Here is a 23688-nt window from a genome sequence, read left to right on the forward strand (position 1 = left end):
TCTTCTCACATTTTCAACTTCAATATATTCAATCAAACATAGTAAATGATTGGCAAAAATGTGTCATAAGAAGCCATTCTTGTAAAAATCATTCTTTGGATAGCAATACTTCAGGAAGCGCTTGACGTGCAATACAGGTTCGTGTACACTGCAAAAACATGCACACACAAAGCGACTTATTTTATCGATCTATGTGCTACTCAAAGTATCTTGCACCTGAGTGACAGTGTTGGCAAGGTGCCATGCTGATTCTTGTTCTCCCAACCCCGTAGTTTCAGGATCTTTAGTGTTTGCAACAAAACACAGGAAGCAACTCCGTCACCACTGATTGCTGTCTATAAAACAAGAGCAGACTTAAGCCATTTCATTGATTCAACCGAATAACAGCTCTTACAAATTGGCAAGAGTCTTTGGAAGACCTTTAACTTAAATGAACAATGCAATCACCCAATCTGATTTAATTAATCCCATGACAACAACTGGAACAGGCTCGAGAATATGCAAAGAAGACTCAAGACACTTTGCAAGGATGAAAGTGTAGTGACTGACATCACTCACTGCATCTGGGAATGTTATCAGTGTGCCGGATATTAGAAATTAGCAAACTACTTCATGCTTTATGAAGAATGACGCAAAACGTTTGGAATAGTTGACGCATTCTGGCGCAGGGAGGAAAACTCTGTTGTTAATTCAGTGGTTCCAGAAAAAGGCTCCAAGAGTTAAAGGAGCATAAAAAAATATATTTGCATTCAGCACAGCAACACGACTCCGACAGAAAAGCGCATGAGATGATTTAGAATGAGAAAATGCTGCCAGTCTCCAAATTATATGATAAAATTATTGGTCAGTGCCCCCAGAATGGCTCAAATTGGAATCCTGATTGCAGCTCCATTAGCATGAAATATAGATGCTCAAACAATGAAAGTAACACCAATGGATGGATAATGTGATGAGAGCAAAATTGATGTGAATGAAACACTGCGGCCTTGGTTGAAACCAAATGCTGCCCGTGTTCTTGCAGCATTACTACCAGCAGCATTTAAATCAGGACAGGGCAATTGAGTTCTCAAAGGGACCGTGTGAGAAACTGGAACGATTGTCAAGGCTTACGCCATGTTGTGGACTACCTGTCCTCATTAGGGTCACGGTTGAGCCCTCATCCACAAAGCTCAGAACTGTGATGTAATTGTGCTCATCAACCTTATTCAGTTAGTTTATGTTGTTGTTGTTGTTGAGGTTCTTGCAATGTTGGTTTCCTCCAGTGCTAGCTTTGGTATTGATGTAGTTTGCAAGATCAAGAGAAACTGGAAAATATCAGGAGTCGAAATGACCACTCTCCAAAAAGCAGAAACTGCAGCAAAACAAAATAAAAACGACAACATAATAAGGAAACCCGTAATTGAAAGAAGACAGCATGGCTGAACACAAGGACAGGCAAGGAGCTGATTGGCTGTGACAGCTCTAATACATGACCGACAATTTACACAACACAAACCTAAACTAAGAATTCTCAGACTATTAAGCAACAAAAATAATTTGTTGTTCCAAATCTGAGTAAATGATTCCCTGAAATCAAGAATAAAAAGTCGGCATGGAAGTTCTGTGGTTGTTTTTCAGTCGTCTTTGCCTAAAGACCAGTTAGGGATAATTGTTTACAACTCAAATCAGCTAGTCAATCTCAACATATGTCGACAGGCATGAAATCAATGGAGCTGAGTTGTGGCGTTAACGTCATCGGAATGAAACCCAGCTCGTGGTCAATAAACGCTACGATTGCTTGCCAGTCTGTGTTTGTGCAGCACGCAAGTGAACCATGACAAACATCTGAAATGTTCAATAAGGAGCAAGACAACAAGCTATGTAATTAAAGTTGTGAAGAGAAAAACAGCAACAGGGGTGTGCGGATCGGGATCGAAGCTCATTTTAAGCAGCAGACACCAAACTTAACCAAGCATTAGCACTACTTCTTGGCTTTAACTGGATTGGAAAAGTAACGTGGATAAATTTTCGTGACATAAATTAGTTCAAGAAAACTGTGTCTCTCCACTATTGTCACTTCAATGAAAATCAGTTTGCCTGTCGATAATGTATCACTGGATGGATGGATGATGTTTTTGAATTTATAAACCACACATTTTGATGTCCTAAATATTTCTCTCATATTCTTCTGCAGCTCATTCTGGTGTACGTACATTGTTTTATGTGATTCATGAAAACCTTCCCCCACAAAAGCCTCAGATGAAAATTTGACCTCCTTTCGGTTAACAAGCTTCACCATCAAAATTTAACTGTTTAATTAATCTTCATTGAGAGCAAGATCATCTCCTTTAATCAAAAAGTGAGGTCTGAAAAATGATGATTTTTAATTAAAGCTGTGGTTTCATTCCCAACATTTTTTGATTTTCGCAAGAGCCACTGTGACAAAGTCAAGCTCGACAAGGCGTGCAAAGAAACATGTTTATAGTTTGAACTCATTAGTCAGCTTTCACTCTGATGTGCTGACAGATTTTTCAGGTGACTGAACTGGAAGTTAAAGAGGGGGAAAGGTTGATCCTGAAGTTTCAAGCTGCTTTCAAAGTTTGTTGCTGTTGGTGAGTGAGCATTACGCCATAAATGGCTTGTGAGATTGATGCAAAGATCATTATAGTAACAAATGATTATGAGTCTGGCTAAAAATACGATAATCCGCAGTTCCACTCAAATTTGTCTGGTTTTTCATAGGAAGTAATAGAAATAGCGTCACACTTTTATATACATATACATAATTGTGATGATGTCCTTCACAGGCAATCTGTCTCATTGGCAATTACTCATATCCCATTTTCTTTCTCCCCTCTTTCGATCGAGGTGTGAGTTGCATCTGAGGATATCCTGTTTCATACCTTTGTCACTGCCGTGACACATATCCAAACTTGGCCAAATGGGATTTGGATAACACAGCCACACATAACACATGTATGGCGGTTCAAATTTGTCAGATTTCCGCTATTAAATGGACAATCACAAAAAGCCCCACCTTCCAAGACGTGCTAAATGTGTATAATAATGCAAATTATACACAAGAAGGGAATTAGATTGGCGAAGCAACATCACATGAATCGATAACAAAGGCCAAGTCTACTTTTCTGATGTGAAATAGCTGACATTTCAAGATTGTGCAACATAAATGAGACAATGATGGCTCGTAATGGATTGCTACACAGAAAAAAAAGCCAACTTGGAACATTATGGACTCAAATAAATACAAGTCACAAATAATCAGCAAAGAGAGCATGCATTCAAACATTGAACTTGATGCGATAAATGATGATGGAGAGAGTCCATTATGGCAAGCTCACGAATGGCAAGGCATTACATTTTGCTCTGCAGCTGATCTGATAAAAACACCAAATTACTCACGGGAAGTCAGAACATGTTCCTGGGTTTATCCTGTTCGAGTCCAATGATTGAATGGAACATTATAATGAAGATGTGGCTGAATTACTAGTTTATACCGTTGAACACGTACAACTTGGAATCCGACCAACGTCTATCCAACCATCCATTTTCTCGTGTACTTGTTCTCTTTGGCGTATAGCCAGAAGAGTCACAGGGTTAAACATGCAAACTCCTCTCAGGAGGGCCTGAGGTGAAACTCAAACACAGAAGCTTGCGGCTATGAGACTCCTGGCTTTTCGCTGTCCTTTGTATTGTCCCCAGATTGTGGAGATTAAGTGGTGGCATAAAAGGAAACTGTCTCAAGTGTTAATGGATGTCAGCAGCCTTTATGTTGCTTAGGAGGGGAAGTCGCTAAGTCAAAAAAGACTCAAGGAGTCACGAAATAAATAAAGCTTGCTTCTTGGCTCTCAGAAAAGATCAATGTTTAGAACTTCAAGACAGGAGGTTTAAATTTTCGCTAAAAGAGAATGGACAAAAAGGCTTTGGACACATATCCATTATAAGAGAACCTCGGGGAAGTTGGTTGAAAGGACAAAAAAGAGAAATCACTCAAAGACACCCACAAATCTTGTCAAAAGTGAAATGAACTAAAGCCATCACTACAGAGGGGGCGACCAACTGCACATGACGATGAAATGCAATTATGTGACATTTTGATGATTTAACGGGATTAAATGTTATCATACTATCAGCCAGGCATCCATTTTCTGTAATCGCGGGGGAGCCGTAGCCAATCATCAGCACAGCAGACATGTTCAATTAAAAAAAATAGGAACCGAAGCCACACCAGCACTACACAATCAATGTCTTTATTTTAATGTCACTATGTTTGTTTGAGTGTATTTGTCTATATGAATTCACTTTAGGATTGTGCTCTTTCAATTATTTTTCAACGTGGGAGAAATTCTGAGAGCAGAGCATGCCCTCTAGCCAGCATCAGCACTTGTAACAAAGCTGAACTAATTTCCCAGCTCCAATCATCGTTTCATGATAGAAATGGAGTCAAGCACACTGCAGACAGCCTTATCGCTCCTAAGCATGCATTTCCATCTTTGATGAACCATTTTGGCGCTGAGTAACAACATCAAACAGACGGCGATACCAACAAACACTTATATTGAATCTGGATTTGTCAAAATTTGTCAATTAGCACCTCAAACAACTTGGTTGGCTACTGAGTGGAAGTTGAATCCGCGCCTCACAAGAAAACACGTGAAATTCTGTCACCATTTTAGTGCTTTAACAATAAGTATGTGTTTAAAAATGACCTGACTCTCAAGACAACGCAATACCAGCAGACAGCAGACTTTTTTTTCAATCAATAAGCTCAGAACAGTTTGGAAGCTCTTGTGTCAAATATTTTCTGTTTTCTTTTATTTTACTCATTTGTGATTATTTATGAGATTACTTTTTCAAATTGAGTGCTACCATCAAACTAGTATGCCGGTATCAATATATTTTAAATGAGTATTACTCAATTTGCCTAGGCTGAATTTGCAACCGTTCTTTTATTAGATTTAATTACTGCAGGTGTACCTATCAGTGTGTGTTCATTGATTATCTTGAAACTTTCAACAAAAGGTCAGCCTTTTTAGACAGACTTGCTCTTTGGCTTTGTGTCTTTTTTTTCTCTTTTTTTTCTCGTTTAAATGAGCTCTTTTTGTTATGCGGAGAAACATCGGTGGCATTTATTCGAGCCCCAACACTTTATCATTTATCTTTGAATTATGTTTTTTAATCAAGATGGGATTAAACAACTCCATTTATTCCTCTTTTTCAGGTATAAATTCTCTTTGCTGATATATTCCTTCTGCATTGTGCTGTGTACTGATTTATGTTGCAGCGCTTGCAGAGGCAGCTGATTGTGTGTGTGCACTGCTAGATTAAAGCGAATGTGGTGAACATCAGAGTGGGCTTGGGGAATTTTTCAAAAGCTGATGATATTCAAGGATGGAGAAAATATGAAGTGGGCTGAGATGAAACCTTCCTTGTGACATTTGTTTGATGGGATACACACAAGCTATTGAAGGAAAGGAAAAACAAATCAGTGGACTTTTAGAAGATGGTTGGGTCAATGGACTTCGGCCCTTAGATTGCGGGAGCAGCTCCAGTCGCACAAAGCACAAGAAGAAGAAGAAACGTTTTCCACTCTGATCTTTTGCTCTTTTGTTTTGTTTTGTTTTTGTTATGTTTGTTCGATCGAGACACAAAGTGGGAAGCAGCTGGCCTTTCACGGTCAATTTCATGTTTCACTTTTAGTGTGTGTGTGTGTGTGTGTGTGTGTGTGTGTGTGTGTGTGTGCGTGTGTGTGTGTGTGTGTGCGCACATTTACATAACCGTTTTTGAAAAAGATATGCGTATGTTCAGCAATCGCCCTTCCACATATACTCCCGCAATAAGAGAAATTAATATAATATAATATACGATGAACAAGCGAACAATGCTATTAAGGTTTTGGCTGTAAACTCTTTTGTTGATGCCATATGATCAAACGCTGATAAGTTTGTTTCCTTCACTCTGCCATGTTTTTTGGCCATTTTCTATTGCGCTTATTGTATTTAGGGTCAAAGTGAGTTGAAGCTTTTGCCATGGTTGACTACACTCTCCCTCTGCTGATGTAGGTCATGTACACATTTTAAGTATGCTTCATGCAGAGATGCACTGGGACCTAAATTTGGCCTGAGAATACTCCCTAGTTATGTTTGTATTACCGTCCATGTTTTATGTGACGCGAAAGGGCATTCAACATGCACCCAAACATATTCATCAATCTATCCCATAACGCAGAGTTTTATTTATGCCACACTGACAGTTTAGTTTTCTGCCATATTGAACATAGAGATTATTTTCACCATTTCTCAATGAAAATATAACAACTGCAAATAAGATTTGGACATGGCACTTAAAACCATTTTTCATTTTCAATATATAGCATGTTTGATTTTGTTTGCCAACAATGTGTAGTTACTCAGGTATTCATGTTTCAAATTGTGTTAAATTCTTTGGAGCATGTGGAATTTTTTTAAAAATCTAATTTCAGTTTTTAAGACAATTATTAACTGTGTGTACTGTGCAACAACGATATATTGTTTAGGTAATTGTAGTGTCTGCTGTCTGGTACCAACAAAGTAAACAATTTAGTGTGTTCCCATCGTGTAGGTCAATGTATGGAGCAGCCACAATGACCTTTCTCAAGAATTTTCAATACCAATAACATTCATGGTTCCATGTTATTGACCTTATAGTGTGCATGTTTCCTTGCTTAAATGGAATTAAGTCCTTTGGGATAGTCACGTTGTCTCATGTTGGAAAATTGTGTAGTTACTTGCTGCAGTGACAATTAAGTTATTAGTTGATTCATTTGCATATCAGGTAGATACAATTATTTTTTGATGTACTACTACAAATGAAGCAAAGTGAATAATATTTGTTCAGGTACTTTATAAACAAGTTTTACTTGTGTCAAAAGTGATATCTGCTGTTAAATTTATCCAGCGACACATTTCACACAGTCAAAATCCGACATATGTTGACAATAAAGAGCCAGCACACATTGTGCAAACGCTGAATGAGGAAGACATGTTGCGTGTACTATCCAGACACTTTTTTTTGGGAGGGGACACGGACACAGGCATGCACGCACACACACACATAATTATAACTGAATACATTTTCTTTTTAACATCATCTGGATATTTACACAAAGCATCCACATTCTTTACTTGTCACTTTACAATTTAAACGTTATAACACCTGCTTCAGTTGAATTTACGAATGAGTTTCATTTTTTGTTGTTGCCAAAAATGCCAGATAGACAGGTGGACAGATTGACAGACAGACATACTATATTCTATATAATGACAAATCCCCCCCCCCACACACACACACACAATACCTCACAGATGAATGTGCCATGAGAGATTATCATAAATCATCAAATTTAATTGGTCTAACGATTAATACACATGAACTACTAAAAATAAGATCAAAACAAACAGCGTCACAGTAGAGGACTGATTAGCACATCCCCCTTGCAGTGCAGAGGTTGTTGGTTTCTACTCAAGATGGCAGAAGGTACAATTAACATGTTGTTGCCATTCATACAACAGAATATTCACTCTGTGTATAGGAAGTGTGTCTGCCCTACAGAATACATCAGGAAGATCAATATCATTCCACAGAAGAAGTGTCTGAAGTTAAAAGCTCTGTTTCCCATTTTAAAAAAATCTGAATGTAATAGTGGGTTAGCTTTCTACCAGGTTGATAAGGCAACACAAAACTCTTCATGGGATGATGGTGCCTGGCCTCGCACTCTTTTGTATGCACTAGACGGAATACTGTTCACGATTGTTCATGGACTCCAATACGTGGAGGAAATAACAACAGGTTTAACAGGACCACTTGACTTCCTTGCTTCAGTTGTGTCTATTACCTTCCTCCTCCTGACAACAAGGTAACAACCTAAATTGAGCAAATAAATCACTTTTAGCAGCTGGGAAGCTGTGTTGTCCATAATCTCTCTCCCAATTCTTCGACTGACTGTTAATAACATGCTGTTCAATTTTCTTCCCATCACATGAAAAACAGCCAAAATGTTTTTCATCGTCCCGACTCGATTGTTATACTTGTTGGAATTTGGCATACGGCAGGCTTGCTATTTACATATTTTTAAACATTTGTGTTGATATCTATTACACAGCCACAGGCATGAATGCAATTATGCATACTAACAATCAATTTGGGGCCAGTACTGTTTCTGGCAAGGCTTCTACTTTTCTACAGTCACATGTTATGTAGTTTAAGGTTCAGGTCTGCAGTCACGAGATAGTGAGAGCCCCAGCAGAAAATATTGCAGGGATGGCACAACACTGAGGCTTGGGATGCTATAGCCCTATTAGAAATCTGTGTAGCCCCACTGAAGCCGCTACAGCAATTTATTTCATATTCTAATATATATTTTGAAATGATTTTGTATGTATTAGTCAAGACTAAAAGGAGTATTGGCCAATACAGGAGAGAAAGCAATCCCAGATCCGTGCTTGACATATGTTGATTTTGAAGTGGCCAAGCCCAGCTCGATTGATGAGTCTCACACAGTCTTTTAGGGGCAGTTCCATGCAATGTGAGGTGCACTTATCTGATCTGCTACTCCAGGCTTCGAAGATGTAGAGGTTGGAATCACAGAGGCCTGAACATAGTATAATAATTGTGAGGCAGTCTTACCATTAGGGCAGAGTGTCACCATTTTTCCATCCATCCATTTTCTATACCGCTTGTCCCCACAGGGGTCGCGTGCGTGCTGGAGCCTATCCCAGCAGTCATCGGGCAGTAGGCGGGGGACACCCTGAACTGGTTGCCAGCCAATCGCAAGGCACACAGAGATGAGTAACCATTCACACTCACACCGAGGGACAATTTGGGGTGCTCAATCGGCCTACCGGGCATGTTTTTGGGATGTGGGAGGAAACCGGAGTGCCTGGAGAAAACCCACGCGGGCAAGGGGAGAGCATGCAAACTCCACACAGGGAGGGCCCGAGGTGGAATCAAACCCGTACCCTCTTGACTGTGAGGCGGGCGTGCTAACCAGCCGCCTGGCCACCATTTCTAAAAATTCTAATCTTGATTTTAGTACAAATAACTCCAGCTCACCTTTGGCTTTTATATTTGTGAGGATTACACATAGAATAAATGTGTCTGTATAGTCCACAGAAGCAGCTCCACCAGCTTTTATGCAATTTAAATTTTGGGAAAACAGTTGTATTTTATTATTATTATTATTATTATTATTATTATTATTATTATTATTATTATTATTATTATTATTATTATTATTATTATTATTATTACTGTCGGTCGTGCAGTCGAGCGTTTGCGAAAAATGATTCATGAGTGACATCTGTTGGTCAATAGTACGCTTTGCATTTATTTTCAAACGTTATCTGCAACACTTCAATGTGTCCGCTAGTCAACAGCACATGCAAAGTTGCTGCGTATTTAAAACGCTTTGTGGATACTTTATGAATGGCCTTGATAGTTAATAACGTCACCGCATTTATTCACTGATTAATGACTGCATTGAACTTTGTGTCATGAATATCCTCACCCAAATCCTCACCTCAACAAAATCTACATGTCATATGCAAAACATGACTAAACGAAAGTAATACCAGACAAATTAAAATAAATGAACTCACAACAATTATTAAACAATGAAAGACTAATCAGAAATGATACAATATGTTGTGATATGAAAATCATCTTGCACCATTTTAGTCTCATTTTCCTTTAAATAATGTGACGTAACATGACGCAGAAGTCTCACTCTCCATCCACAATCCGCTTGTGCAGTGTGTGCATGCATCAATCCAGTGCACACCTCTTGCCTCCGCCCCTCTCCCCCTTAAGAGCGCACCTCCTCCCCCTCCTCCTGTGCCAACATCCCCTCTGCATCCCGCAGAGCTATCGGCCACGGGAAAACATCCCCCCCAAAATGGAGCTCCCGAAGCCGAGGGAGGACTAACGCAACGTACGCTAAAGGGGGAGTCAGCTGGTAAGATGCCCGATGCATGGTTTTATCATTGGAAGCCGCCGGTGGATGCTGTATGAATGGATTGTGTGTGCGTGTGCGTGCATCAAGGACACGACTTAAATGTCCACAAGCTGCATGTCTTGTTTTGGAAGGCTCTCGACGGCACTGTCAGTTTATTTTGTAAGGGAGATGCTGCTTCGCTGATATGCCTGTCGGCTAGGAGCTCACCCTCCTTGCAGTGTGTGCTGTCAGCCACGCCATTATACAAACGTAAGTTGATAAAGAGGCATGCACGGTGCACAACCGTATTAGTGGCGTCCATGATAGCGGGCCCTGAAGTCGTGACAGATTTCCTGGCGCAGCAGTTTGACCTTGCAGCATTTCTGCCAGTGGAGACACACCTGACGGATGACACCAGCTTTTTTTTCCCCCCCAAACATTAAGAAGTGAGTACACATCATGATTTGAAGGCACGAGATGATTTTGTGGAGGCAAAATAACTTAAGGAGAGAAAAACATTGCTATTTAATACATCAAAACATATCATAACAATACCCAGATGCCATAGAAATATGCCTTCTAGTGTCTGTGAGCAGCATAGACATGACTTATGATGACGATGCAACAGAAGGCCGCTTGTTTCTTTTTCTATATGCGTGACAATAGTATTGATTTGTGGCAAAAATGTGAAAATCATTAAGATTCAAGAAATTTCAATATTATTTTATTCCTGCTGCTGTCTATTTAATAAGATCTATTTTAACACACCAGTGTTATTCTACAGTATTCTCATTTATTCACATCGAGCATTCAATCAAATCCCCAATTATCATGCAAAATACACTTCAGTGGCTGTAAGGAGTCTCAAAGAGGCCATCAGAACAATATTAGATGCATTGTAAGTGCTCTGAAGCATCATTACTTGTTTTCAATGCCATCCACGTTGCCAAGTCAAAAAAACATAATCATAAACTCCTTGGTGGGTGCAAGTGAAGTAATAGCATTTAAATGTGACATCCATATAACTGAAGCAGTTGAAATACCCGTCTTGTTTCTGTTTAGAAACGGGACTCCCTCCTCAGTAGTTGTAACGCTACTATTTATCTTGGAAAGATGAATGTAGCATCTCACTGAATGATGACAGATGAAGGAAAACAGATACACGTGCAGTCTCCGCCCACGAGCTATTTCTGGGATTCACTACTTAATAGTGTGATCATATTGGCTGCACCAGATAGAGGACAGTGCACAGCCGACCTCATTATTCACTTTATAGCATGTCTCAATGACTTTGTTAGACACGTTAGTCATGTTACATAAAAGAGCTAAGCAAAGTGCTTCAGTGGGTGACTGGTGATGTTGTGTATCAATAATCAAAATAGCAATTTCAGTTTTTAAATGCAAAATATCGTGATTTTTTTCACAGTTAAAACTGTTTCCAAGTGACTTAATAAAAGGTCAGGCATTAATTGCTGATAATGCACATTTCAAGACTTTTAGCACACTTAATATATGCGTTTTAAAATTCTGGTTGAAACCATTCACCTCTTGGTTTTTTTTTTTTGGGCAGGGGGGTTCCGTTTCATGCAAATGAGCCATAGTCGCACAAACAAAGAGTGAAGCTGACTGTGCAGTCTGTGTGGAATGACTCATCATATTTCAGTCTGATTAGATGTAGAGAGATGCAGTGCTGCAATCAGCCTATTCTATTAAAGTGGTTCCTTGAACTTGCGGCATTAGCTTGGAATAAGGTCTAGCTAGGCATGGGATGCTCTTGTAAGACTTTGACAGATCCGTGTCCAAAAATTTTTTGCATATTTTGGGTATATTTTACATACACTTTTTGTGCAACTGTTGAGGCACACTTATATGGACTCTTCTGATTATTTGGTCACAAAATGAAAGATATTAGATTTTATTATTATATTATATAACAATTTTCTGTTGGTGCTCAAGGAAGCAGATGTTGGCCAGAACGCTGGGCCATAGCAATTCTGTTGTCAAGATCTGTCACAGTTCATTTCCTTGTTTTTGTGTCATAGTTTCGGCTCGCCCCTCCCCTCCTGCGTTACCTCAATCAATGTAATCACAGTCACCTTCCTCTTGTTACCTGTCTTGTATTTAAGTCCTGTCTGCGTGTCACTCCCTGTCGGATTGTTTGCGTCTGATGTCGTTCTTGTTGCTTTTGGGTCCTGTCTTTGCCAGTTCTGTTTTGGTTAGCCAGTCTGTCGGTCGGTCCGTTAAGTTATTTCAGTTTGCTGGTTCTGTTAGTTTGTTCCCCTTATCCTCTCTTCCAACTCCCTTTCCCTTCAATAGATCCTGGTTCAAGCTGCATTTGGTTGCCTGGCTCCACTCATTCCTGACACTTGTATCGTGTACGAATAGTACTGGACCACCTAGGGCACCTCTCATCTTGTGCAAATGTTGGCGCTCATGTTATTGGGTGTGGTTTTTGGGACGGGAGTGTTGACTTGACTCAGTATTTCAAGACCTCCGGAGATGATTGCAACACTGTGCGTGTGTCCAAAATTCAAACATTTGCAAACCATCACTCCGGAATTTCTTTTACATCTTTTTCCTCTTTTCAACAAGGCTCGTCAGCCAGCTGATAAGAAGACAGTGAGAATAGCAGAAGCTGTAAGACTGCCTGGCCTCATGTCAGCCCCTGCTCCAGCCAGTCGGAGGTCTGCATCGAGCTCCCGCCGGTAGGTCTGCAACAGACAAAAGGTTACCAATGCAGTTCTTAATGAGCTCACATTTATACAAAATTCTTACATTCATATTTTGATTGTGTTGTACTTGGGGAAACGTCGGGGCTCCAATATATTCATAGTCATATATATGTAAATATTTTTTTATTTTCACATATATTTTTATTTTAAAAACATCGACATGACAGCATTTGCCAGGTGTGACTACTGTACAAAAGACATTTCTGGCAACCTAAACATTATTTTAATGCATTATTTACCTATTCATTAATATTACAAGAATGAACAACCTTTAATTAAATGTGTTTCATGAGCCGGTCAGCCACAAAACTGACTCAGCCCTCTCTCAGTTTTCTTCTATTGAGTCAGCAGTTTGTCTAACTTGATATGTTTCTGTCCAGTCTCATTGTGTCAGCTGTGGCTTAGATAATGTGATGACAAGTTTAAAATCTGCCTGGTGGTCAGACACTTCGCACCTGCTGACCAGGAAAAAGCAAAAGTTTGTTTATGATTTTGTTTTTCCTTCAGTCATTGCTTAGCATGACCTGAAAATATTAGGAAAATAAGAAATACATACAAAGAACAAAACAATGTGATGTTTTGCATTCTCATTTAACGATTAGGATTAAGTTGAAAATGAGAAGAAATGATTCCATTCAAATGAACTCGTTTACACACAGTTTTGCATCTACATTTTATTGTTACTTTTAATTTACACAGTTTATGTATTACCGAGTGCATTCCATACATGACACTCTACTCATAGTTGCACGTTTGTCGACAAGGCATGTGGCTCCAGGTGCATACAGGCTGTGTGTAGAGCAGCCGTTACAACAATGCAGGAGTTGTGGTGGTGGTGGTGGTGGTGGTGTTGCCATGGCAACAAGCATCTCCAGATGGCTCAACAACGTGGCTTTGGTGCCCCCCTGTTTCTCGTCTCTCCTCTCCCAGATTCAACCCTCTGAAGGCACTGCAGCCCAAACGTCGCTTGCAGCAAATATTGGCCTCCTCGCCCGTCCCGGTCCCCAGGCCGGAGTCTGGGTCGGGGTTGGCCGCACCGGTTGCCACGGCGCCGGTAGCCATTCCGGTGCCGGCCCCCCCTGCGTGAGAAACACCTTGGTTCCCCTCTCAAAGAGCATGCACCATAGCTGTTGCAGCTTTGGCATGCCTTGTAACCACAAAAACAACAACATTCAATGCTGTTTTTGCTCCCACGCTGATCTAGGATCAGGGTTTCCCCCCTCAGACTGTACTGATTGGATGCAGTTTATTTTTTCTAAGAGTCTGAATTATTAGTGTCTAACATGTAAAAACTCAAATGACATTCTGGACCAACAAAATACGACACTACTACGATACTCATCCTCCCGAGTGAAGTTCTGCAAGAACTACGATGAGGGAAACCTTGAGCCACTCACAGTTGATCTGCACAAGGTAGATCTGCACTGTAATGCTCAAGCATATTGATGATGCTTGTGATTAACGGCCCCCTGCACTATTCGTAAAACAGCTGTTTTGTGCTTGAAAGACAAAACTGTGATCACCGGTGAGCAATGGCGATTTTGCAGAATAATTTTGCTCTGTAGAATTCTGAAGTCAATTTAAAATAGCAGAAGCAATACAGAAAGGACGAATGCAATTCAGAAGTCACACACAAAGGAAATTACTACAAGACCACTTTATATCACAGCTCCGTAATGAATATAAATTATAAAGATGTTTTTTTCCATTACTTTCCCTAGCCCAGATCATCCTTGTCCTGCCCTAAAATAATTTTTTCTTAGTTGAATAGGTATCTTTTTGCTGGAAAATACCTCCAAGTGGCAAGTAATTGTAAATATGAAGTGAAATGAATTCATTTATTTTTATTAATTTTAAAAAATGCTAATTTTTCTTTTTTTTTCTTTTTTTTTTACATTTTTAACAATGAAAGTTGAACAGAATGCCCCAAATTATTCCTACTCTTTCTGTAACATTCAATGTTTAAAGGTTATTAAAATGTTCCAAATTAACCAATACAAAAATTGCACTGGTCAACAGAAAATTTGAATCAGAGATGGCTTCATATTCAAATTTATTTAAAAAAAAGTTTATATTTTAACACAAATTCAGTCCATCAATTAAACTGATTAATTACTGCCTCATATTTCTTAAAATGCAAATGTTTGAGTCATTTTCTTTGTGCGTGTGAATCTTTATTCTAGAAAGTGTTCCCGCCAGCTCTCCTCAGCTTTATGTGTTGTGCAAAGGAACATTATTATACTTTTGTCTCACAAACCGATTCCTTTCGAACATTTTATTTCCATTTAAATACGCCACTGCTGGTGATCACTGGTTCCCAAAAGTTGCTCAGTAACTCTGCTCACAGTCGGTGAGTCACCAAATGACCTGTAATGTGTCTCTTTGCATGTTAGCTTTGGGAATGCTATTAACGCTTGCCAATAGTATGTCCAAAATTATTCATATGCTTTCTCAATACAGGTAAAGCCAATTTTCTCAAAAGTATTACAATGCAACAACTGTAAATTATTAAACATGGCTACATTGGAATTTCCACAAATATCAATTGTGTAAAATCAAATGAGCAGCCGGTTTACTTGGTCATGAAAAATTAATACATAAACATGCTGTCAAGTAGTATGAGAGGGGAAAAAGACGATAATGTAATGTGCAGTACACTAATGATGCATCTTTTAGTTTGCTAGCCAGGATGCAATCTGTTTGGAATAATGGTTCTAAACCATGCATAAGTTGCAAACAACATCACAGTTGAAATAATTCCAAATCAGGTTTCATATTCTTTCTTGGCGAAAGAGAGAAAAATATATGCACAGCATAAGCTTCCAATGTGGCTGCTTCCAAAACTCTTGATCAACTGTCACCAAAATGTGTGCGCGCATGTTAAGGCATGTGTAAAGTATTTCCTGAAAATATTAGAACAAACCTCGTTTTTTTTTTTTTTAATTCACTTCACTAAGTAATGTTGCTTCTCCTATTTATTTATTTTTTGCATGCCTGCTTCTGTCAACGTTGCTCTCTGAACATGCTCAACATCGCTTGTTGATGCAGGATGTTGAGTGTGGCTGCAAACTTGACATTGACGTCTTGGCGGTGAACAATTAGATGAGGCCTCTTTGCTCTGACAAAGCTTTTAGAAACCGCCTCTCATGGATGCACTCAACGTTTGAGTGCATCTTGATATTTAGCCTCTTAGGCCATGTCCACCAAAACAATTGTCGTTTTTAAAACATACATTTTACCGAGCAGGCTCATTTCCTTTGTGAGACATGTTTTGTAATGTTGCTGTATATAGTATCAAGCAGTGATGAGCAAGGCCTCCTCTGTAGGCTTTTACACCATTAAAGGAAATTACCTTAATTTACAACCTAAACTGTAAAATTTGTCCCATCAAATGTTATCAACAGTCTATTTTCCTAATTTACATTTCTTTTGGTTACACTGCTTTCAGTACGTCTGTTAGATTTTTGCATCAAAATTAAACCTCAGGCTCAGGTCCTTCTGAATAGTTAGTGCTGTCTGATGTATCTTAAATTATATTAGCAGAGGGACTGTTCCCTTAACCAAGTAAAATTCAAATTCAGGGCAACAATGACATCTTTTTTTTTTCCTGTCCTTTAATTGGCTAGTCAGACTAAGTCAAGTAAGATGAACTGCTCCAGATGATGTCGATGGCACGGGTGTTGGAAGGTTGGTTTGCTAGCTAACTGAAATGAGTTAACCCTATAAAACACAAAACACAGGCTATGGAAGAAAGCAACCAAGAAATCACTTTGAAAATAATTGCATATCCTATTCATTGTCAGTGTAAGCTTTACAGTCCACTTAAATTGGGTATAAATGGAACCTCCAGATTCTACAGAGCTGCAGCGGAAAATACTTTGTAAACCTTTGGTGCTACCTGCAGCACTGCTTTGTTATGCCTGCAAATGTCTTTTCACAACATTTTAGACTGCAAATCTGTAATGAGGCTTTTAGTGAAATACTCGTGTATTTGTGGACATAGCCCAAATGAATGGTTGTGTTCTTTAAGATGCACATCATGTGGTCCAGTGCCCTGTGAGACCTAACACCTTGTCATCTCTGCCTGGTGTGTCAGGTTTGACTATTGCAGGTTGATAGAGCTAGACTACGTTCCCATGGAGACAGGTTACATGGTGTCAATGCGTCCGACTAAAGGCTATGCATCCAGCGCAAAAGGCCATGCTTCCACCAAGTCCCCGGAGCGACATAGCCGTCCAACAAACTCCCCCTCTACCCCTCGCTCCCGGTCTGTCCAGAGCCTTTTCTCTGTGGTCCACACTCTGCAGCATGGGAATGATATGACACATCATGCTGTGTGAATGATTCATTGTGCTGTTACATTGTGTGAAACACAAGTGGGAGGTGTTACCATAGCCTCGTATGCCGTCTGATCTGTTTGTCACCTTCATTTGCAACCCTTTGCGTATTGAGTTTCCAGACTACAGTGGACCCTCAGAAAGACTAAAGAACTCTGCTGTCTTAGAAAATGATTGAAAAGTAAAAACTTAGGCTCAAGGAGAAACTAAATAGAAAAAAATGGTTAATTTTTATATGACTTTGTTTTACACGAACAAAACTATTAACTGCGGTGTACTATCTTTTAGGATGCCGGAAGTTCAACCCCTGGAACTAATTCAGTACTGTTTATTTATAGTCCTTATGGGAAAATACAACTTTGTGTTTGAAAACCGAGTGTCCAGTGTATTCCAAAGAGTGATCTTGTCTGGCTTTTTGTTCGTATCCCATTTCAGTACATTTTGGCTTTTTCATAACACAAACCCATCCCGATGGATTTGTTTCTACTGGAGTTCATAAATGTGGTTTTGTGGCAACACTGAGCTTTTGTGCGTGTTTTTGTGTATTTTGGCACCAACTCTTATTTGTTATTTGGCACATTTTATTTTTTTTCAAACAGCTCACAGGTGACCCTCACAGGGTTGTCTGGAAGGTGTTATAACCTGCTTTTCTCCTTTTCTATTTGGAACCAGGCGGTCTCCTGCAGGCCCCAGTAACAGGGATCCTCATGGTAATACCTCCCTCAGTAGCAGCAGCAACTCTGGCTCTTGTAAAGGCAGCGACTGCAGCCCGACCAAAGGGTAAGAAGATGTTTTGTTGTACGGACTACATACAAACCCACACTCTCAACTGGACTAGTTTTTACCCACGTAGTATGTATATAAGGGTTAAACCTTTATCTTCCAATACCGCTACATCAACTCCAAACCAGTCCAAACCTTTCCAATACAAGACAGCATTTCACAAGAATTATTCATCAATTACACAACAAAAAAACTATGTAGTAATAAACTACATTATACTCACCAGAGATGTTTATTATTTATACACAACATCTGCACAGGTTTCAGACTCAGAGTTCAAACCCCATAACCCAAAAAAGATTTTGAAAATATATCACGTTTGTTTTCTATCATTTTGTGTCCCATAGACGTCACCAAAAGTACATCTCATGTACAGACAACCATGGTATTCGGCCCCCGCCACCAGAACAGTACCTCACGCCTCTGCAGCAGAAAGAGGTGTGTATCCGGCACTTGCGGGCCAGGCTAAAAGAAACCATCAACACACTGCAAGACAGGTTAGCATTGGGAAACTATCCCAAATTCTTCTTTTTTATGGTTACCCTCTAATTTCGTTTTACTTCCTTACTTCTGTGATGACTTTTTTTCCATTTACGTTCTTAGGGACACAGAGATAGATGAGTTGAGAGAAAAGCTTTACAAAATGCAGGAGGACTGGGTGGAGGAGGAGTGCCACCGCGTGGAGGCTCAGCTGGCCCTGAAGGAGGCGCGACTGGAGATCCAGCAACTTAAACAGGCCGTAGATACGGTCCGCGACAGGTTGAGCGATGCTGGGGGACTCAGCGGTGACATCGGGGTCCAAAAGTACTTTCAAGACATCAACACTCAAAACCACAAGCTCGAGAACCTGCTGCTCAACATGGAATTAGCTCAGGTGGGATTAGCCAAGGATGGGGAAGCCATAGCAGGCCGTCGGACCCGTGTCGGGGGTTCGGCGCCAGCGTCAGTGTCTGGGGAAAGTCCAGGCGGAATACCAAAACCAGCAATAGGAGGAAGAGGCTCTTGTTCTTGTGATGCATCGCCAGCTCGTTCTCTGACCCGTAGCTCCACCTACACCAAACTGAGTGATCAAGCGGCAAACCGAAATGGCAACAGCGCCGATTTTCCTGGTCTTTCAGCTGATGGCACTCAGGATAGTGGCTTTGTATGCTGTGGGGACAGCAACAGTGTCCCGAGCCGGGCTGACTTGCTCCTAGAGGCCGCCTTCCTCTCGGAGGAAACTGCTTCATTGCTCAACTCCTACGCACAAACCTTTTCCCGCGCCACATCCAACTCTTTACCTCACACATATTCCCAAACCTTACCTCATTCTTTCCCTCACAACCTGTCGGTGCCCCACACGATGCCGCACTCGGCCACCTATGAGAAGCTGGGCGAACGCCAGTCAACATTTCGTTGCGGTTTAGGTGGAGGCGGCTGCATGAGCCATCCCTGCTTGTCACACCACCTGTACCTACATCCCCTACGCGAGGCGGGCATTCAGACCGAGAGCTGTCCCATCCCAGCGACATCAGGTTGCCCATCAGACTTGGATACCATTGCTGAACAACGCACCTTCAGATCCCAGGCCTGCAGCCCTACTTCCACGTGGATGTCCGATGAAGGAGAGGACGATATAGACTCCATCACCACCACCACTTCTCTAACCAGATCAACTGTCAGGAGTGCGGCCACAGAGCCGATTCCGTCCTCCAAATTGCCACGGGTTAATTCCATTCCGCGTTCTGCCACTGTGGCCTGTTCCATGGAGAGTCCTTCATGTGAAGGGAAGGAAGGCATGAAGGAAGATACAGAGGAAGAACCTGCTGCAGTGGACAATCAGGGTGAAGTACAGGAACAATCAAAGGACGTAGCACTGTGCAGTTCAGCAGAGAGAAAGGAAGGCCTTTGGATTGTAGAGGACAGACCGTTTGGGAAATCCCTGGAAACAGCCAACAGCAATCGCATCCGGGAAGCAGATGGCCTAATTCAGACAGAAACACCAGGACTAAGCCCATGTAGCCCAGAATCCCCACAAGGTGAAGAGCAACCTCACACCTCCCAGCCAAAACGAGTTGTTCCCCACGAGCAGGGGGCTGGTGTCGGCATTGTTTTGGAAATGCACGACAGCGAGGATGATCAGGAGCCCGAAACCGAAGAGCAAGGCGATCAAGGCAGTGCTTCAGCAGAAGAGGAGGCAGACTCCGCCTCGTGTTCCGGGCCGATACAGAAAAGCTACTGGAGTCGTCACTTCCTAGTGGATCTGCTGGCAGTGGCGATCCCCGTGGTGCCGACAGTGGCGTGGCTGTGCCGGGGTCCGGTTCGAGATGGGCAGCCCATATACCACTTTGGGTCACTGCTGAGAGGCTGCTGCACTGTGGCTCTGCACTCGCTGCGCAGGGGTGGGGGGTTAAGGCATTACCCCGCGGGCGGGGGGGACCTTGGTGGATCTCAGATGTGAGCGTAGTTTCTTCTGAATTCCCTCCTTTAGGATGTTCAACCATCACCATACGGCTTTTAATTAGAGAAGGTCTGGTGACACATCATGAACATCCCCGCCTTGAAGGATAACTTCGGAAAGAGCTTATGTGCATTAAGTGAAGTGACTGGGTTGTCCCAAGCACTGGTCTGAGGCAAGGAGCTGAATGTGCTGGTTAAACTGAATGATCAATAATTGGATGTTTAATGCTGATTGTTTCGTTTTTCAAATGCAGGGAAAACTTTCAAGGTTTGTTGCTTGCTCAACATTGCAGACTCACCGATGACTGGAACTAGCACTTTGTTGGATATGTACACAAAATACTCTTTGGTGTGTGTTCAAGGACCTGTATTGTCTCCTGTAGACAAACTAAAATCCATTCATTGAGTCAAACTCAAAATCTCATGTCTCTCTTGTGCTTAAAGTTCTTAACAACTCCATTTCAGGTATCATAAATGGGCTGTCAGTATCCCATCTTTTGTGTCTTTTGTTAGCACCCTCAAACTCCAAGTGTCCAGTTTTGGACATATATATATATAGGCCATATTTTTATTTAAGCCTTCCAACCCAAATGCTTTCATTCATCCATCCATTTTCTCTGCTCATCAGAGTCACAAGTCAGCCGGAATCTATCCAAGATGACTTTTGGTGAGAGATGGAGAACATCCAGAACTTGTCACCAGTCAGGCAGAGTGCCCATATGCTTCCATTCCAAACCAAACTTGCACTTTCACATGACAACCCTTTCCCTCACCAACAAGTTACTAAATGTAGATACTAGCGAGCTGGCGCATCACACACTGGCTCAATTTGTCTCCTACTGTGTAACACTCTGCTGTACAGATCTCAAAGTCCTGTTGTCTTGCTCAGCTGTCATATACCCTCCACTTAAGAACAAGTTTCTTCTGCTATGCATTGTACTAGTAGACATAGAAAAAAAAATAACCATTGCACTTGTAGACAGAGGTCCCTCGGAGGTGGAACACAATCCATTTGTTCAGGTTTGAAATTGTCAGACAGCATCAGTGCAAAAAAGAAGTTATATTAGTAACTTGTGTGAATGGTAAAACTTACAATAAACACAAATACAACCAAATGTTTATGTAACAAGTCTTACCTTTGTCTATTTATTGGCGCAAATGACAGCCATTTTTCCTTTTGGCTAACCATTCCTGATACTCTCATGAAAGGTTTTACATTACACACAAAAAAAGCTCAGAAAATACAAAGTAGAAAATGAGCTTGCTCAATATCATCTATTTTGGCATTTTAAATTTGAAGACAGAGTTGTTTAACCACCAAAGGTCAGAAGGTTTTTGGTGTGAAAGTGTTTATTTTGCAACAATGTAAATATGTAAAGGGGTTTAAGGGGGAGACTCAAAAGCCAAATGATAAACATGTCAACAAAAACAACCGTCTTACACCCTGTGAAATGTAATTTGGAGACGGAATAAGCAACATGAGTTTCTTTCCGTTTTGATTTGCACTATTGTTCACTTTATGAATTGTAAGCAATTACTTGAATTACTGTAGCTGTCCGGTATGCATATGGAACTCGTTAATATACAATTTAATATTTTTCATAGCTTATGTCCTAGAGGTATGGCCATGTGTCTCAGTACTTTTGTCCATACAGTTTACATTTTGGAATGCTGATGTAGTATAACAATAGTGGAAAAGAAGCTGTGGCTATGTAATATTGTGCAAGACATCAGAGGCAATCGTGATCATCATTTGTCATTTCAGTGCTGTTGGTCATTAATGAATAACTGAGTGGAGATGCCCTGAAGACTGCTTAATGACCTCTCCAGGGAACTTGAGAGCTGGGAGAGTGGTCGCTAAATGTCATCAACCTGTCATTTGAAATGAAACGTATCTGTTATAGAAATGAACCTCAAAGTTGAATGACTCATCATCAGTTCAAGGAGACATACGCTGAGGGGTTGTGACATTCCCTCTGTCCTCATGTATGTAGTATCTTTGTCCACGTGCACATCAGAATGAACAACAGCAAATTGAATTGAAGAAGAAAGTGTGACCAAGTTATTTATTCTATTTATTTATGTTATTATTCAGTGCGATTTGACATTGATTACTAAATGTCAATTGAGTTGAATTGACAAAAGTACAGTTTTTGAGAGTTTGAAATTACAATTACAAAAACATAAGATCTGTTTTCAAAATTTTGATTTGACTTAAAATAATATTTGCCTGTGCAACTCCAGGGAAGAGAAATAGGCATAAAAACATTATATACAAAAACAATATATGAATAAGTTTATAATTTGATGTGTTATTTATTTATTTATTTATTCATTCATTCATTCATTGTCAGAATCAAGTTATTTCTGTGACAACTGTGGGTTTTTCTCTAATTAACAAAGGGGTTCTCCAAATTTTGTCTACATGTGTTAAAATATTAAAGTTGATTTTATTTTTTGCGCAAGTCACTACTTTTCATGTGGTCGACTCTAGTGTGTACAAAAAGTCTAGTTGGTACACAGATTCAATGTGTTTGATGAATTGATCAATTGCATCTGCTCATCATATTTTTTATTATATTTTTACTTTAAAGTGATATTCTCTGGTTTCTGCTTTGCAAATTACAATGTGCGGACTTCAATCATTCAAAACAATTAAATCATGCAATTCCTTTCAAATTTGAGGTTCAAGTTTGGGGTAGTTAGTTACATTACCTCTGTTAATCATGTTCTTGAAAGGAATTTATTTTATTCCCTTATGGTTAAAAGAGAGAGATAGGGAAATAAAACATATTTTTTTAATTCTGTATTTTCATACTTAGTTGGTCTTGTGGCAAAATGTGCTACAATCCTTTCCAATATCCTCACACTTCAGAGTGACTTCTAGCTATTTTCTGTCCCACAATGTATCTGGCCTCCCTCTAGTGACATTCGCCTCTATATGTAATTTACATCACCTATGATAATTTTTATTTCTTGGGAAGACAGATTTGAGAAGCTTTTGTGTTGTTGTCAATGTTACAAATGTCTACTGTCATTTTATCGGTTCATCTTTGTCTGATGCTGTGTTTATACGTACGTGTACCTGTATGAATGTACTGTAGTTCTTTTCACATCGTACCACTGAGGACATATAATGGCCTTGCTTAGGGACATCAATGCTGTAAATTGAAAACATGTATAACCTAAGATTATTTGAGTTGCAATAGTGTGTAGTCATACAAAACAAATGAATAAACGACACTCACATTGAAGACTAAAAGCTCCAAGATATTAAAACAGCATGGAGGAAATTCTTGTGTCTAATCATTCTGATTCAGGGGTGCTGGGGGGGCTAAGTCATTCAAGTTGCGCCCCTGCTCGTCAACTACTATTGTTTTTTGATTTTTTTCCTCAATGTTTGTGTACAGAACACACCTACTGAGAGAAT

General features: G+C 40.3%; 1 protein-coding gene across 9 annotated transcripts; it reads left to right on the top strand.

Annotated features, from left to right (window-relative positions):
- Positions 1 to 9773: 9773 nt before the first annotated feature.
- snphb (syntaphilin b) lies at positions 9774 to 23551 on the top strand. Of its 9 annotated transcripts, XM_088367274.1 has the most exons (8): positions 12097 to 12198; positions 12284 to 12480; positions 12560 to 12672; positions 13630 to 13782; positions 16796 to 16966; positions 17709 to 17816; positions 18167 to 18316; positions 18423 to 23551. In XM_088367274.1, exons 3-8 carry the CDS (start codon positions 12623 to 12625, stop codon positions 20257 to 20259), a joined length of 2469 nt encoding a protein of 822 aa, XP_088223400.1. In that variant the 5' UTR covers positions 12097 to 12198; positions 12284 to 12480; positions 12560 to 12622; the 3' UTR covers positions 20260 to 23551. The 9 variants fall into 9 exon arrangements, with proteins under 9 accessions (XP_088223409.1, XP_088223438.1, XP_088223459.1 ...); XM_088367283.1 differs by lacking the exons at positions 12097 to 12198; positions 12284 to 12480 and adding an exon at positions 9774 to 9988; XM_088367294.1 differs by lacking the exons at positions 12097 to 12198; positions 12284 to 12480 and adding an exon at positions 10152 to 10413.
- The last annotated feature ends 137 nt before the right edge of the window (positions 23552 to 23688 follow it).

The sequence above is a fragment of the Syngnathus floridae genome, chromosome 2 (genome assembly GCF_059516105.1).
Source record: "Syngnathus floridae isolate MCC-2025c chromosome 2, RoL_Sflo_1.0, whole genome shotgun sequence".
Lineage (NCBI taxonomy): Eukaryota > Metazoa > Chordata > Actinopteri > Syngnathiformes > Syngnathidae > Syngnathus > Syngnathus floridae.

Coding starts and splice junctions, on each gene's coding strand:
- snphb (XM_088367283.1), top strand. CDS start 12,623: ATGTCAGCCCCTGCTCCAGCCAGTCGGAGGTCTGCATCGAGCTCCCGC. Junction 13,783..16,795: donor CCGGTGCCGGCCCCCCCTGC/GTGAGAAACACC, acceptor CTGGTGTGTCAG/GTTTGACTATTGCAGGTTGA. Junction 16,967..17,708: donor CCCTCTACCCCTCGCTCCCG/GTCTGTCCAGAG, acceptor ATTTGGAACCAG/GCGGTCTCCTGCAGGCCCCA.